This window comes from Empidonax traillii, unplaced genomic scaffold, assembly GCF_003031625.1.
Source record: "Empidonax traillii isolate 1590-97213 ecotype Southwest subspecies unplaced genomic scaffold, ASM303162v1 scaffold180:size851510, whole genome shotgun sequence".
NCBI lineage: Eukaryota > Metazoa > Chordata > Aves > Passeriformes > Tyrannidae > Empidonax > Empidonax traillii.
The window spans coordinates 376,159-392,956 of NW_020955373.1; the positions used below are offsets into that span (position 1 = coordinate 376,159).

Sequence of the window (16,798 nt, forward strand, 5' to 3'; positions counted from 1 at the left end):
CAAAAGGGATCAAAAGACATTTGTGCCAGTTTAATCACAGCTGTGACAAAGAATTAACTGATAGCACACAGAGCTCTTTGCAAGATGTAAAGTTTAAGCTCAGACATGACCTCTGTGTTCAGTTTGGGACCTAAACAGAATAGACAAACTGGGAAAAGAGGAGAATGGTGCATAATCTGAAGATGGGCAGTGAGGGAAGAAGAAACATCTTACCATAAACTGTCCATGAAAATTGCCTGCCTTTGTATTCAGTTCCTGACAGCTGCAGCTGTAGCATTCAAGGGATGCTACACACTCAGTGTTGGTGGTTTTCCTCCAGGCAGTTGCTATCTCTCGAGGCAGGTCATAACAACAACCCAGCCCACGTGTGTGAGGATTGTTTTGCAGGCTCTTTTTCACAGTAAAGATTTTCCTATGTGTTCATTTGAGCATGACTTCCATTTTCTTTCTTTTTTTTTTTTTTTTTTTTTTTTTTTTTTTTTTTTTTTTTTTTTTTTTTTTTTTTTTTTTTTTTTTTTTTTTTACTATAATTAGCTATCAACATGTCATCATTATGAATTATGTGGTCATTATCATCATAATTCATCATTGTGAATTATGAACATTATCATCCAGTGTGTGGTAAAACAAATGTATTTAAATGACTACAGATAACACATGATATACATGCACTTTTGTCAAAGAGTGGTTTACCAGTCTGACTGGTTAACCTACTGCCATCTTTTCATCATGACATCTGTTAGAACCAGTAAAATATGGCTCAGTTTGATCTTTGTTCCAGTTTGAAGTTGGAAACCTTATAAAGGCCATAGTAATATGTTTGGGTTTATATCTGATGTTCCAAAAATAGTTTCCTAGTTCAGTGCTGTGTACTAGTGAGGCACAGTGTTCAGTGTCTGTGGTTTGTGTACTAGGAAGGATCACTGCCATGCAGTGCACTTGTGGATTAACCTCTTGGTAACACACTGTACTTAAAAAGGAAACTTCAGCTGCAATGCTGCATCTTGTCTTCAAATGTTAATGCCCTTTGCCTATCAGTTCCTGGCCTGACCCTCCAGCATGAATAATGCAAACCTTGGCAGGAGCTCACCTGTGGGTCCCGGTAAAGGAGGGAAACGAAGCTTCTTGACATCCGCGGGCAAGTTCACAGCAACCAGGCCTGACTGTGAACGCAGTGCTGAGTCTGCCAGGGATCAACTGGAAGGAAAGGTGAAGCTTTCAGGGAGGGCAGAGGCTAAGGTGGTGTCAGGATGTGAGTGTCTGGATCAGCTGGGCAAGCAGAGTGGCCAGTCAGGCAACTGGTGATAATGACCGAGAGTAAATACAAACAACAGGAGTAAGGGATAGAAGATTCCAGCTGAAGAGGGAGCAGGGTACAGTATTTTATTTCTGACAGGTAGTCAGTATTTACTAAATAAAAAGCAAATGACAGAGAAATAGTTCTTCTTTAAGGCCTTGTTTTCCTAGTAGAATATGTTTGGGTTATAAGGAAGCCAATTGCACATGAAGTAAAATACCAAGAAGACAAGACATGTGGTCTTAAACCACCCCAATTTCCCTGTAGCTTACCTTGCTGAAAAGCTCAGCTTTTCTGTGTTTCTACTTGAGCACAATCTATATGTTATTTTTCTTGAAGTAAAAAAAAGTGTCCTTTTGACTGTGAAGACAAGTGATCCGAAAAATCAGCTTTGAGAGCCGAGTATTAGGTGACTGCATCAGGATCAACGGAGAGACAACCTGACTGACCTCAAAACCTTGGGTACCTGTGCAGCTTCTGTCTGATTTCATGCATTAAAAGATTCCTCTGCTCATGATAAACATAAATCTTTCTTTAGAAGGAGTGGAACCCGAAAACATTGTAACCAAGAGGGGAAATAATCTGCAGAGACTGGATGGAGTGTTCCTCCGACCAAGCTGTTCACTGATGACTCCCATGCCAGCATGAAGTCCCTTACTTCCTAAAAAAGAACCTAGAACTGTTTTAGTGTAAGAAAAGGAAGAAGGAAAATAAGAAGATATGCCTGGTAAAGGCAAGCTCATGAAAGCTCTCACTGTTTCAGTAGCCAAATGAAATAGCCAAGTGGCCAAATTAGGAGTTAAGCAATACCTGCTTGGTAGGATTTGGCTACACCTTCTGGGAGTACAAAATGGGAGGTGATTACAGCCTGGAGCTGACCTACTTCTTGTCCATAACACAGTGTCCCAAGTTTGGCTGTGAGGCTCAGCAACTAGTTTCTCACCCTCCTACTAAGAGTGCTCTGGATTTGATAACTACGTCTGGGGGCTAAATCCTCCCCCAAGGGAAAGGTGGAAAGATGTTTGACCAAGTTCTTGTTGAGAAGGCTGTGTTAGTGCTACTTTTAGCACTCTGTGTTATTGATGACTATATGGCAATTTGAGGGTTTGTTTCTATTATTTCAGATCTCTGTAAAGTGTTTGCAAGCTTATTTGTACCTTTAGTTAGCATTAACTCAATTCTAAACCCTAACCACAGAGTGAAATTCATATGACCATTTTCTCCCTTGGTCTTGCTGCTAAGATTTAATCTGAGAACAGCAGAGATGTCCTCGGTTCCTACGCCTTGCAAACTGAACAGATCTCATCTGAATCATGATTCAAAATTACCGATGATTAAGACAGTGAGAGCACACAACAACTTGTCAGAAGCCTGGTATGAAAAAAAATGATCTCGTAAAACAGAGTGAGTGTATCCCATTATATAGTAAACAGCTTTGAGTGAAAGGCAGATCACACTTTTTTGGTTTGGCACACTGGTGTTGCGTTGCTCTATTTCCAGTCAGGAGTGCCACTGGATATGAGAACATGAAGTACAATAGAACACTCTGGACTGAAGCATAGTATGCAAAATATTCAGGAGTTAAGGGTATTTTTCCTCCTATTATTCTCTGCTACAGTTTGATTGCTCTAATCTTTAAGAGCCTGCTTCTAATTTTCAGGTACAACTCATTCATGTCCAGCCTACACTCTTTGTGCTTGTGCCAACCATATCTTTTAGATTACTAGTTCCAAAAAACCAGTCCATAATCCAGAACTGGATTGCCTTTCTGGATGTGTGGAGCTATCCTAGACTAAATCATGCCTTTCTAATAGAGGTGGGCAGTATTTGCCCTATATCTACTATCAGCACCCACCAATTATCTGAGATCTGTTCAAGCCACCTCATCCTTGCTGCTGTGCAGGGACGAGTATCACCCACCATTACTAATGAATCACATTAACTGATACATTTTCCCCCTACACACTCATTTCCTTCACTCAAATTGTATAAGTAATTGCAGTCTGAATACTTCAAATGAATGAAAAGTGGTATAATGATGCTATCAAGAAATCTTTCTGGCTTTTTCCCTGTCAGGACTGCTGAGGGGAGTGCTCAGTCCCAGCAACAGCCCAGAGCTGTGTCTGAGTAAGCAAGGGACCATCTAGCAGGAAAGGAGAGAGGCAGGTGAGCCCTGCAGCTCTGGACCACCTCTTGCCTTCCTCCTAACTGCGGGGTGCCCCTTGCTGGCCCAACCCAACACCATTGTTCTCTGGGGAGGTTCCCAGCCCTGCCTGCATCCCGGGAAGGAGCTGCAGCGCTGACGGCCACCCCACACCAGGAACAGAGAGAGCAAGGTAGGCACGTGGAAATGATTAACTGATCGTTAATGATTGTACTGCGAGAGAGGAAGAGGGGAGGGAGATGACTTGGAAGTGCAGGGGAAAGTTGGAGCCTCTCTGGCAGCTGGTGAAAAAAGCAGCAGGCAAAATCACACTTCCTAGCTGTGGTGGCTGGGGGAACACACACACACATTCACATGGAGGGTCCTTCAAGCTCACCATGTAATATTGAAAACCAGCCTCATGGCTGTGGACATCCACTGTCGTGTATCTCCCATGGGCTGTGCTTTTCTGCTTGGGAAGAAGAGGGAGAGGGGAAAAGAAGAGGGATGGCTCATGAGTGCTGAACCTCTGAGGAAAGCACAGCTGTAATCCCAGGCTGTGTGACTGGGGAGACTGCTCTGAACAGTGCTTGCTTATGTAGTGCTTTCCCTTCATCCTCCTCCACCTCAAAAAAAAAAGAAAGCACTTTTGCCACACAAAGCAAAAGAGAAAAGATTTCCAGGAATAAATGTTTAATTTTAGCTCTAATTAATGTTTTAAGCAAGAGAAGTCATCAGTCCTGTAACTGTATCTTACCAAGGGGTAAGATCTTGTGTGGAACAGAACTGGATGCAGAGGTAAGATAGTTTGGAAGACAACCATATGATTGACACAGATAGCTGCTTGCTGCATATTCTGAGACCTCTTCTAGATGCCCAGTTCTCAGATCAAACACAGTATGCCATAAGATTTCTGTTTAATTTTCCTCATGGAAAAAAAAAGCCCTGCTAAAATATGTGTGTGGCCGTTTCACCACAAAGTGCAGACTGCTGTTTCTTACATGATAATGGCTAAAAGTGTGTATACTTCTGTCTGCTATAAACCTTACTTTTGTAATGATATCAGGGCATGATTTTCTGGTATCTTTAGGTAGAAAAGTACCAGAAAGAATTCAGTGCCTAAGCTCTCTTTGTAAAACCATCTTCAAGAATACTGTGGTTTATTATCAGCCAGGAAAATTGTGCACAGATGAAAGCATTGCTAAAACTCTGATGGCTGGATGTAGTGCTTATGTAGTGCTTTCCCTTCTCTCTGCCCTAAGATCTGTCAGTGACCCTTGTGCACCTGTAAAGTCTGTGACCATTTACTGAGAGCCTGCTCTCATCACTGTCCCGGGCTGTCTCATCAGTGGTGCTGCTGCAGCTGCCACTTCAGGCCCTGTGTGACAACTCTGGTTCATCCAGCACATGCATGAACATGCATGAACAACGCTCAAGTCATGCTACTAGAGAGCACACGCGTGGACTTTCTCAGCAGCGCCAGGATTATTCTTCTGTAACTGCAGGGCTCTCTTGTTTCACTGAGCCCTCCGGTCGCGTCATCCCTTTCTTTAAAACCATCTCCACTTCGCTATGGCGATCTTATTTTCGGACAGAGCCGTCTCGGGGCCGGCACTGCGAGCAGGGAGGGGAACGGGAGGTCGGACAGCGCATCCCCCCGTGCTGGTCGGACCCCCCCTGGCCGGGGCGCTGTGGGCCGGGCCAGGTGAGCCCGGGCCGGGCTGGGCGGAGCGGGGCGGCCGCCCGGCCCACCCGCGTTACAGCCGGGGCGGGGAGCGGCGGGGCCGGGGCTGGGCCAGCGCCGACACTGCCCGGCCCTGCGCGGGGCCAGCGCCAGCCCGGACGGACCAGGTGAGCGGGGCCGGGGCGAGCTGCCCTTCCCCGGGGGGGGCGAGCAGGGACGGAGGGTCCGTGGGCTCCGCGCTGCGCTCGGGGAGCGTGCCGGGAGCGCCCGGCGCGGCTTTCGCCTCCTGCGGGGCGGTGCATTTATCATTTATTTCGCTTTAGACATTAGGGCTAGTTTGCTTTTCTTTCCTTTCCTTTTCTCCCTCCCCCCCCCTTTTTTTTTTTTCTTTTTCTTTTTTTCCCCTTAACACTTTTGCGGGTATTTTTTGTCGCGCTTCGGAACTGCGGATGTGCCATTGTTATACTCTCGGAATCGCCTGTTTTGTAAATGACGAGTAAGACAAAGCACGCTAAGTAAGAAGCGTTCTCGCACGAGGAGGAAAAAGGTCTTCTAAGCACTGGTTGCTGAGAGGGATCCTTTGGAACTCAGAGAGTCTGTTGCTGTGGCGTGAGCTGTTCGCTCTCACAGTCAGCACCTCTGAGCAGTAAAACTGGGGAAGAGAACCCTTATTTCATGTTCTCTCTGCGTGTCAGATGTGTGTGCATGTCACTTCTTGCCCTTGCAGAGGAGCCTCTGAGGATGAGTTTTGGATCTGTGCCTCTGGATTTGTCTTTTAGAGAGTGCATTTGAAGTTCTTTTATGGCTCTCTTTTTGCTGGAACTGCCGAGCTACTTTTAAGAAATGTTTGCAAAACCTTCTGTGGCCCTAGGTTTGATCTCAGGGAGAGTTTGAGAAAACTTTGGGGTTGCTTTGATGTGACCCTCTTGATCATTTTTTTTTTTTTTTTGTGAGGTTGAGCGAGGGTTTTTGATTGCTGTTCCTAAAGTTTACCTTCTGACTATTATATTACTTTCGGCAAACATAATTTCTTTCCTTCTGTTGATTATTAATGGAAGATAGGCCTGTGTATGTTGCTGCAGAGGGCTTGGACTTTCACAAATACATCTCAGTATCTCCATTAAGTCTAAGAAGGCTTAACTAATATGTAAGTGTTTAAAAAAGAAAAAGCATGTATGAAGACTTTGTGTGTTTACAGAAAAAAAGTTATGTGTGCCAAAGAAACTGTAGAAAAGATGAACCTGTTCTCTGGCAGTGGGTATATTTTTACATGCTCTATGAGGCATAAAAGGAGAGAAAACATGCGTCTTAAAGTGGCCCTTTGCAGGGGCAGAGCTGATGGGTGGAGTTCATCCCAGGGCCCCGTGCATGTCGTGACACCCATGTGACACAGAACCAAGTGTTTGGGTGCTGCTTCCCTGTCCTCACATGTTCTGGGCACCTGTTTCTGGCTACAAAGACCCTCTGCACTGCCCTGAGCTTCTGTCACTGCGTTTTGCCCATGATTGTAAATATTTTGACCAGCATTGTCTCCTCTGTTACTTTCGTGTTTGTAAGCACAGAAATATTTACATACAAGTAATGTGGAAGTAGCAAGATAAGGCCACGTAATGCTGTTTTCTGTCTTATGACTTGCTTTTTGGGTAGTGCTGTCTAAATAAATATAAATCTAGGCTTTGTATACACCTGAGAATGAAACACACCATGAACATGGATGTATTTACTGCAGGTAGAGCTGTCTTACAACAAACTGCCAGATCGTGTTTGTGCACTACACAAAATAGAGTTCTTGGGATGAAATGTGGTGAGGGGGGTCCTTTCTTGGTGATAGGACCAGCAGGCTGTGGCCAAGGTTGTTCTTGGTGCTAAGCCTGGCAGTGGCAGAAGTAAAGAAATCCTCCCCCTGCTTCCATTTCATCCCAAGCAGGATGTGGGGTGCAGAAGCACTTGGGGCCTGCTGGTTGTGGCCGAGGTGTCTTCAGGGTGAAAGCTGTTTGATACTGGTTGCATCTTTTTGACTATTTTTGTCTCAAGTTTCTATCAGAAACCATTTTTGGATCACCGAGTATGGAGTAGTCTCAGCAGAGATTGATAGTAACTGCTTGAAACTTGGGAAGAGACTGTTGATTAGCAAAATATAATGAGATTGTAACTGTTCAATTATATGCTGATAAATATTTGGATATTGGTGGTTAATCTACCCCTCATCTGAAAGGTTTCTGACAGAGAGTAGGGAGAGGAATTGAGCTCAAAAAGTGCAAATCCCTTCCTGGGCCTGGGAACAGCACTCTGCCCATCAGAGGGGTGGCAGCCTTTGAAGAGGAAAGAAAGGACTGAAGTGTTTGCTTTTCTTTCTGCACAACAGTTTTAGAAACTCAAATCCTGCCCTTTTTTTTTTTTTTTTTTTTTTTTTTTTTTTTTTTTTTTTTTTTTTTTTTTTTTTTTTTTTTTTTTTTTTTTTTTTTTTTTTTTTTTTTTTTTTGCAACAGGTTGATACAGAGAGCTAAACAAAAAGAAACAGCTGAAACACTGTAGAGAAAGGAGGTGTTTTGCATGACGTGCCACTCCCCAGTGTAGTTCAGATAAAATAAACTGCAGAAAGCGTTCTTCTGACTAACTGCTTTGCCTTTTCTCTCAGGGCAGGGTAGAGGCAGTTGTTCTGCTTCCTTCTCTCAGCCTAATACTGTCTCTTCCTCACGTCCCAGGCAGCCCCTTGAACAGATCAGTGATGTTCATTTCCTCCTCCTCCCTCTCGCTGATCGCTCGTTTCCGCTCCCCGCCGGGAGGTCTCGGGGGGCTGCGGGGGTCACTCAGCCCGGGTGAAGGAGCCCCTGCCTTGCGCTGCTCTCTGCTCTCGCTTCTGCAATTGAGTTCCTCTGGGCAGACCTCAGCTGGCCGGGGAGCGCTCTCAGGATTTGCCTTTGTGCCTGTTCTCCTTTTTCATGACGTGCGTGGCTGTAGCCTGAGCGATGCAGCCCGTGCTACCAGGAAGAGCACCAGGGGAGGCAGCGAGTGGTGTCAGAGCGGGGAGCACGGACGGGGCTGCACACGAGGCTTTGAGCTCTCAGCATCGCTTCTTGCAGTCTCCCCCTTCTGAGAATAAACAGCTGCCTCTTGGATTTTGTAAACAAGCAGAAGCGAGATTTTGCGGGAAGATTTTGCTTCCCCCCCCCCCCCCCCCCCTTCCAGCTAGTTGCTAAGACAAAAAGGCAGGAGCAGAAGGTGCAGGGATGGGACCCCCTCTGTCACGAAGTGGCACCTCGGAGCACCATTCCCGCCTTGGTGGCAGAGGGGAGAGGATCTGAACTGAGGCTTCCTTTGTCCCTTCATTGTGCAGAACGACACTCTGAGCTTTCGTTTCTGTCATTTTTGGGGCAGGTGGGGTAGACTAAAGTGGTGCTTCTGTTGTTTGCCGTCCCCGAGGGAAGCTGTAAAATACCATGCGAGTCAAGTCGCATCTACTCAGGCTGGGCCTCCGGGTGGGCGCTGCCCCGCAGCCTGACCTCCCGCTAATGGACAGGGCTGCAACAGCCTGGAAAACCCCTCCCACTCCAGTTAAAGCAGCGTCATTTGTGTGGTTCCTCCGATGCTACAATCCTACTGATTGATTTCAGAGGTTCGCTGGTGTTTTTATTCGCCGTTGGTTGGTTTGCACAGCAGCTTTTTTCATTGGGTCGATTTCAAATGTGGATATGTAACGAAGTAACCCGGGAAATGCTTTCTAAATAATGATTATCTTGGGGGTAATGACACTCGCATTAAGAGGTTCCTGCATTATTTATGCAATTTGGAAGCTGAATAGTAGTCTAAAGTAAACGAACATTAAGTTTTTGACCCGTCATCCGTGGTCCGAGTGTTAGGCTCCTCTTCCCTGGAATTCTGTATTTCTGCAGGGAGGAGCTGGAGATAGGGTGAAGGTCTCAACAGACGTTTAAATACTAGGGTGTTTCAAGTACAGCAGTTATGTATTTGGCCTTTGGGCTCTTGCCAGGTTGTTTGGGCAATAATTGTTTGGTGGCCTGTGACCACGCTTCTCACCTGGCAGTGAGGTCTGGGAAGGTAAACCTGGGTTTGAGCTGCAGCTTCCCTTTGAAAGGTGATCAGATAGCGGAGGGATGAAGTCACAGAGAAAACAAATCAACCTGCAGTTGAATCCCTGGGGGGTTTTCAGCTGCAGGGAAGGGCTCTATTACTGTTTTCTGGAAAAAGCAAGTAAGCCCGTGCAGCATGTTCAGGGCTGTGTTTCTTACACCAGTGGCTCTGTGCCTGATCTGATCACAGACTGCTTTGTGTGGGACAAAGGAAAATGGAGAACCTTGACCTGATAGTTTCTCTTGAATATTAAACCATGCTGGTCCTTTGCCATGCCTCATGAGCAGCATATGACTTGGGAAGTGGTGGGGCATTAAGAGCTAAGGCTGATCCCAAGAAGGAAAGCAAAGTACACATTGGTGCTACTGCCTATAGCAGTGGTTCTCTGTCCTGCTCAGCCACTTGTAGTGTGCTGAAGGTCTCACCATTTGTCCCATGGTGGAGGACAGACTGCCAGTCGGTGTGGAGACACAGCTGCCTGCTGCAACTGCAGATTTTGATGGCTAACAGTAAAAACAAAATATAAATGTTCTGAGAATTAGAGCGTGAGCCTCTGCTTCCAATAAGGAGGTTTGTATCCCATTCAGCATCTGATGTTCACCTCGCCTTCCCAGTGTTGGTTTTGGGCAGGGTGGGATGGAGGTGTATTCTGTCATGGCAGCTCTGCCGTGGGAGTCATGTTGTATTCCTTCAGACACAGCTCTGCATCCTAAAACATTTCCAGGAGCGCTGCTTTTCCCAAGGTTTCAAATGCTTTGCCACTTGCTGTTTAAGAGACTGTCTGGACAGAGAGTGATCTGTGTCCAGGAAATAAACATTTAACCTTGCCTGTCCAGTTGGGGAGGAATTTTCTTTCTGTGTCAGTACACGTTTTCGTGTTTGCTTTGTTTACATCGCGCTGCCAGTCACGCTGATCGAGGCCCTCCAGCGATATGGATATATTGTTTTATGAGCTCCTGCCTCCTCAGTGGTTACTGTTTGGTGGCTTTCCCATAGTGATTTGATTTCAGAAGGCTGCTCAAAGACATTTTTCTTGTTTTCAGTTACATAAGTTACTTGATTAAAATAAATCACGGTCACGATTGCAACTTCTCGACAATGACTTAAAAGGGTAAATGAAACTACCAAAGAGAAATGTAAAATTACAAAATTTATACCTGTTACTGGGGTGTAAATACATCATTTGGATCTTTTCACCCAGCCCAGCAAGGCAATGCCTGTCTGTGCAGTGTCTTGTCCGGATCAGGAGCTCTGCTGACAGCAGCCAAGAAAAGCAAAATTTACTCAGCTGTAAAGATTTGGATGTCCAATATTTGGGGAAAATCTAGCAATGGGAATTATGAAATGTTGTGATAGCCTTTTCATGGAGCCTCTTAGTGATGGAGACTGGTAGGAGGAGTTCTTAAAGTTATTTCAGGCTAATTCAAGTGGTGGGTTTTTCATTTTACTGGTATGGGAGAGATGCAATAGAGTGAATATTTGTATTGACTTTCTGCTTTATGGTGTTACAGAAAATGTTTGAAAAGTGGTCTTCCACAGGTCTCAGTTCTTTTATTCTATGTAAAAGGGCAGTTTTTCCCTATTCCAGGAACTGTGTCCTAAAAATTTATTCTCACTGATGTTTAGAATACAAATCCCAGAGTAGACAGCATATCTTTATATACCTATATGTTTGTGCAACTCCACTGTCTTCTGATACAGTATTTTTTAAAATTTACTTTTTGCTTTCCCCAATACTAGGTTTAGACAAAAAAGCGCTCTCTCTCCCTGGGGATGTGTGATGCACTGCAGTCTTTTACCCACAATAGCAGGGACTTCAGGACAGAAACTCACTGCTGGACCCAGGCCAGGCTGACTCTGGCAGAGCTGCTGCCCAGGCTCTGCCAGCAACATCCCATGGTCACAGTGTCATCATAATGCTGCCTGCACAGTCAGTTTTTCACATCCTCACCTTTCCCACTCTTCCATCCCTCAGGCTTTTCTGGTAGACAAACCACATCTGAAAATCCTCCCAGAGGAATAAAATAAGAAAAAAAAAGGTGATGCAGAGCTGTCTCGGCATTTATCACAGCCCAGTAGCAGGGAAAGTGGTTTTCCTGGACACTCTCTAGACTGGTAGAGTTGGGGTCTGGCATCCTAATCAAATTTGTTCTTATTAAACATTTTAGTGGGGCTGGATTGCCTCTTCCCTGGCTCTCTTTCTGGTACCCCACTGATGTGGAGCTGTGCAGCCTCAGATCTCCTGGCCACCCAGACCAGGGTGACCCCCAGACGTGCATGCCTCTGCCTTCCCAGTGCCATGGCAGGGCTTGTTCTGAACTTAGGGCTTGTTCCTGAGGCAGACACACATGCAGGCTTACCTGAGGATTCTTAGCTGTATAACAGATAAGGTTTCACACAAAATACTGGCCTGGTACACATTTCCTTGCCTTTGTTTTCTTACTGATCTCAAATCTCTCTTGATAGTGGGTCTTTTCCAGCTTCATAAGGTCATGTGACCAAAGAGGTAAATTAAATCAAAATAATCTTTCATAAAGGCACTCACTGCCATTCCCGTGTGTGGTGTTTGCTCTGCTTGTGTGTCCCATTCCCTCTGTGTTTGCAGGTGAAGTAGATACAGCTCCTTGGAACTGTGACTGCTCTAACACAACACAGTACAATTTTTCCATTAAACATGTGCCTCTATATTGATTTTTATTTTTAAGCCTGAACAACATACATACCTCAAATCTTGCCTTCTTTTTTTTGGACTATAACAGCTGATTTCTACCTTCCCTGAAAAGCTTGAGTTGTCTGTTCCCTTGCTTTGGTCTGTGTTGGCTTTTGAGCATTAACACAGCAGACATAAATAACAGCAACAGCGTCTGTGATTCTGGACAGCTCTGTCCTGTTCCCTGCCCTCCCAGCACATCACTGGGGCCGTGGCTCTGGAAATCACAGCGCACTAAATGGTTTTGTTGACGTGTAAGTAGGCACGGCATCAAGCCCCGCACACGTGCCTGTGCTGGCGCTGCGGTTTTTGCAGGCATTAAAACACAATATGACTCCTTTTGCCATTTGACTGGCTGTGAACTGCAGAGTGGATGTGCTGAGCAAGAAAGACTAGTTTGTGCACACATGATAATCAGGGAAAGCAATTAAACTCCCTGTAGGTCCATTTTCCTCTTAGCTGGCTGCGAACGATGCGTTGCCTGCAGTGGATTTACTGGACTGTGGGTATTGTAAGCATTTTTGGGACTAAGAAGAATTTTTTTCCTGAAAATCTGAAGTGAGTTTGGTTATGTAAGAAAAACCAGATCTGTGCAATGTGTATATTTATATATTTATATAGTTCGTATCCTATAGACTTTAGTTAAATAAAATAAAGGCAATTTCAGTTTGAGAGTCACCAACTAACCATTAGTTTTAGTGGAGCAGCATTCCTGATGGAGGGTGAAGACCCCTTTGCCTCCGTCTCCTTTCCACTAAAAGCACAAAGAACTGCTCGCAGGGAGGTGTTTTGGTTTGGGGCCAGGCACGTTGCTAGTGGGTGTGTTGCCTCCTGCTTGCTGCTGGGTTTGAGCTGGTTGTCAGCCTGATGGACCTCTGCAGCTCACTCGGGGTTTGTATCCAGGGCTGTGGACACAGCTGGTCCTCACCCTGCTGCTGCAAAGGAGATGATCTTTGCTTTAGAGCTGAGGAAATGAGGACACTGAGGGGGGTCTTGGAGTCACAAGCATGAACTTGTGTAATGCATGGTGAGATGTACTGTAAATTGTGGAGAGAAGGAGAAAACAGAAATGCAGTTGTTAAATGGGGCACTGATCTTTAAGCATATAATTATATGAACTTTCTCCATTAAAATCTTGGTCTGTCATCCCATTTGTGTGTGTGTGTGTGTGTGTGTGTGTGTAAAAAATGCTCCTTTTGGTTTGATTTTAATGAAATGTGCATTTCTATGCCTGTCAGTTAGCACAGGCTGAATATGCATTTTGTCAAGCCATCTTCGTTGGAATGATGATGCCCATTGCTAACCTTTCATGCAGGTGGAATGTAGTTTTAAAACTTTTCTGTGGTAGAAAGGTTTCATTGTGGGTTGTATTGTGGGTGCAGCTGCTTGTGTAGGAAGAATTTGTGCTGTTGGAGCCTGGGAAGTAGGATGCAGGTAGGAAACTGTGGGACAGGATAGAACAGGAGGAGACCTTAATGGAATTCAAGAACATTTCTTTGTTGCTTAGCAGAAAGCAAGAATTTTCTTTACTCTTGAGTCAGATACAGAGTGTTTTCTCTTTCTTAAATTATTTCAGTAAATTGTGTATATTTTGATCTTTAATTGGTATTGGTGCAGGTTCCTAGTGATGTTTCAATCACAAACCTTTTGTTTAATTGATTTCTGAGAGATCTAATTGAAATATTCTCAAGTTATTAGACTAGGAAGTGACAGGCAGTGAGACTGCGTACTGGGACAGCCAGAAATTAAATCTGGTCTGGTAAAAAGGCATCTGGGGTCTGTGGGTGCCTCACAGTACTGGTGTGAGGATCAAGTTATTTTTGAGTGATTTCTGATTCTGCTCCCTACCATCTGCATCTTGCTGTAATGCTGACAGATGAAATATCCTCAAAGGATTGTTGTTGTTGGTTTTTTTGCTTTGCCAATACACGTATGCCTCATAAATTTTCATGGTTATAGATCTCTGTAAATGTTTTCCCCTACTGAAAATGTTGATTAGGGAGGAAACACAGTGAACTAATTGTTCTGAGTAACGCTTGAGCCATATAAATATTTCAGAGGATTTCTCTAGCCTTAAAAGGCTCAAAGTTGCACATGAACAAACTTACCCATAATTGTGCCTGAAGTTTTGTGATGTGAGAGGAGGCTGAGAAAGGGAGAACTTTTGAAAAGTGCCTGGGAATTTACATATGTATAACTTCTTTGTAATGCTATGACACTGTATGAGCCCATTTGCTTTGTAGATGAGCCTTAAGATGCTTAGACACAAGACACACGAGAGACTTCTCATGTTTTGGTATAAATATTTTCTGCCAGTATGAAATAAATCCCGGGATAAATTCACAGGGGATGTGCCAGCATGGGAGTGATGGCAGAGGGAGAGTTTCTGACTCCGAAAAGCACTGAAGGAGGAGCTGAGTTGCAGAGCTCGAAGTGCTGGAAGGGACAGAAAGTTCCCTGTTCAATCAGATATTGTACTTCATCTGGAAAATACATCACCTTACTGTCACTGGGCATGTTTAGCAAGGATAGGATGAGATATATTAAGTGTTGCCTCTGCTGCCCAAGAAAAGAGCTCCCAGCCTTGGCTGAGGGAGGGGTGATGAAGGCAGCAGGAGCCTGGAGTAATCAGTACAAAGGTTCTGTGCTGGGGATCATAAAACATTGAGTAGGTCATATCTGGTTTCTGGCCCAAACCAGTGAGCTTGTTGACAAGCTAAATGTATAGAAACATTTGAGACTAGTAGGGTTTACTGTCTAAGAAAGAGTAAGGACAGCCATTCAGGTGATAAATTGGGGAGTGATTTAGAAATACTAAGATGTGTTTTTAAAAAGGTGTGAGGTTTGTACTTGGAAATTTAGAGTGAGAGGGGAAGAACACCAGAATCAGCTTCTAACTCCTCTTGCTCTCTACCCCATTTATGTCACTTCTGCTAGAAAATTTAAGGTTTGATTTATGAATAAGCTTGCACCCTTTCTTATATGCTCCTCTGAGCTAATGCTTTTTCCCATTTTTTTCCTTTGCATGTTGTGCTCTTCCGTTTCCTTTTCTTACCTTATTTGCTATGCTCTCACTAATTAGCCTTTTGATCTCACTTTCTTAATTTTTCCTCTAAAAAGGGCCAGTCCACTAAAAGGAGTGGGTTATTTTATAGACAGTTAAGCTCTGGGACTCCTTGCCAGAGGATACTGTGGGGGCCAAAAGATTATGTGAACTCAGGAAGGGCCTGAAAAAACTCATAGGAGGTTATTCAATACCACAATGCCAAACCTTTAGTTTGGCATTTATTTAAACCAGGGATGCTGGAGAGATGTTGAGGGTAAGCACCACTATGTACTCACCTTATTCTGAACTCTGACCTAGGCAGCCACACCTGGCTACCAGTGTGGGACTGAGGAAAGTCATCCTGATGTTCCCCTATTTCACTGCAAGAGTCCTTTGTGACCTCCCTTCACACCTTCCATCCCTTACCCTTCACACCTTCCATCCCTTACCCTTCACACCTTCCATCCCTTACCCTTCACAGTGCCATGAGCCCACTGTTCCCAGTGCTGCAGGCTTTTCCCCCACTGTCTAGGAGGGTTTCCTGGAGCCACTGTGACAGCACTTTTCCCTGACCTTCTTGGATGATAGCTTGGCCCTGGCAGGTGCTTGTGAGAATCCCCCTTTTCCTGCTATCCCTGCCTCGTGGGCTTTGTGGTTTGTGCCAGAGATAATCAATGCAATAACAGTCATTTAAATACTTGATGATATCAGCCAGTACTGCGTGTGCACAGGAACTTAAGTCACTGGGCAACACGTGCACCTGATTAGCAGGCACTAATTATGACCATCATCTTCAGGCACCATCTTCATCCCTGTCTGGGAAGAGCTTCCAGAGGAGGGTGCTTGTCTGGAACCTCTCATTGCTTGTCCAGGCTTGCCATGAGCTGGGGAGAGTTTTCCATCCCTTGCAATCTGTTCTTCAAAAACAGAATAAAAGAGTTGAAGAACCGAGATTTTGTAAGCAGACTGAAGTCTTGGACTTCTCCTCTGAGAGAGTGTGAGGGGAGGTGTGCTGGTCTTGGGACAGCATTGTCCTGAGGAAGTTACCTGACCACTGGGTGCTGGTGTGTATTGCTCTCACAAGTACTTTTTTCCAGGGGGCAGGATGAAACGTGGTCCTTTCTCATGTCACTGTGCACACTCTGCTTTGGTCAGACCCTGGTGAGCCCTGTCCCCATGGCAGCTGACACACTGCAGGCAATCACAGCTTTCTGTGGTTGCTTAAAAGGGGAGGACCCTGGCTAGCTCCATTCCAGGCAGTTGGGAGCAATAGGCTTATGCAGCATCAATCGTGGCAAATACTGGATTTCAGGTGAGAGAGGATCTTGATTCCTCAGTATTTTTAATAAAATGAGCCACAGGGTATTGCCATATACCCCTCAGTATAACTGTAAACCAATGGAAACACGTACCTAATCTATCCACTCAGTTCCTTAACTTAAATCTTTTATTGTTGTAAGTGTTCCTGTCAGCTTGCATGAATTGTGGAAAATACAGGACTGTAGGAAGCCCTCATCTTTCTCAATGTGCATATATGTTGATGATGACTTAGTTTCCCTCCCCTTTTCTGGGGACTCTGCTGTGCAGGGCAGCATTTCTTTCAGGCACATCACACTGCTCACTTGAGGAGCAGAAGGGCACCCACAGCATTTGGGGACAAGGTGTTCACTGCTGAGACTGCTTGGAAGTAACTGCTGCTATTTAAACTCAATCCTGTTTTAATCCAAATTAATTTGTATGCACTGACAAGCAGTGGGAATTTTCCTTGTTGTATTTTGCCTGCCTTATAATTAGGCTTTTACTGGACGTGGTTGGGCAATGTCCTG

The 16,798-nt window shown here is 44.9% G+C and overlaps 1 protein-coding gene across 3 annotated transcripts in view; it reads left to right on the forward strand.

The window, feature by feature from the left end:
- Window positions 1-3,528: 3,528 nt before the first annotated feature.
- The window catches only part of CARHSP1 (calcium regulated heat stable protein 1), a 35,736-nt gene continuing 22,466 nt past the window's right edge, over window positions 3,529-16,798 (forward strand). The window contains exon 1 of one of the 3 annotated variants that reach the window (XM_027886169.1): window positions 3,529-3,633. Coding sequence is in view for 1 of the 3 variants with exons in the window: in XM_027886167.1 (XP_027741968.1) it covers window positions 10,596-10,605 (10 nt within the window). In the remaining 2 variants the exon portion in view is untranslated. Of the gene's footprint in view, window positions 3,634-5,235; window positions 5,292-10,580; window positions 10,606-16,798 lie in introns of those variants that run through there. The other 2 variants (XM_027886168.1, XM_027886167.1) reach the window with 2 other exon arrangements.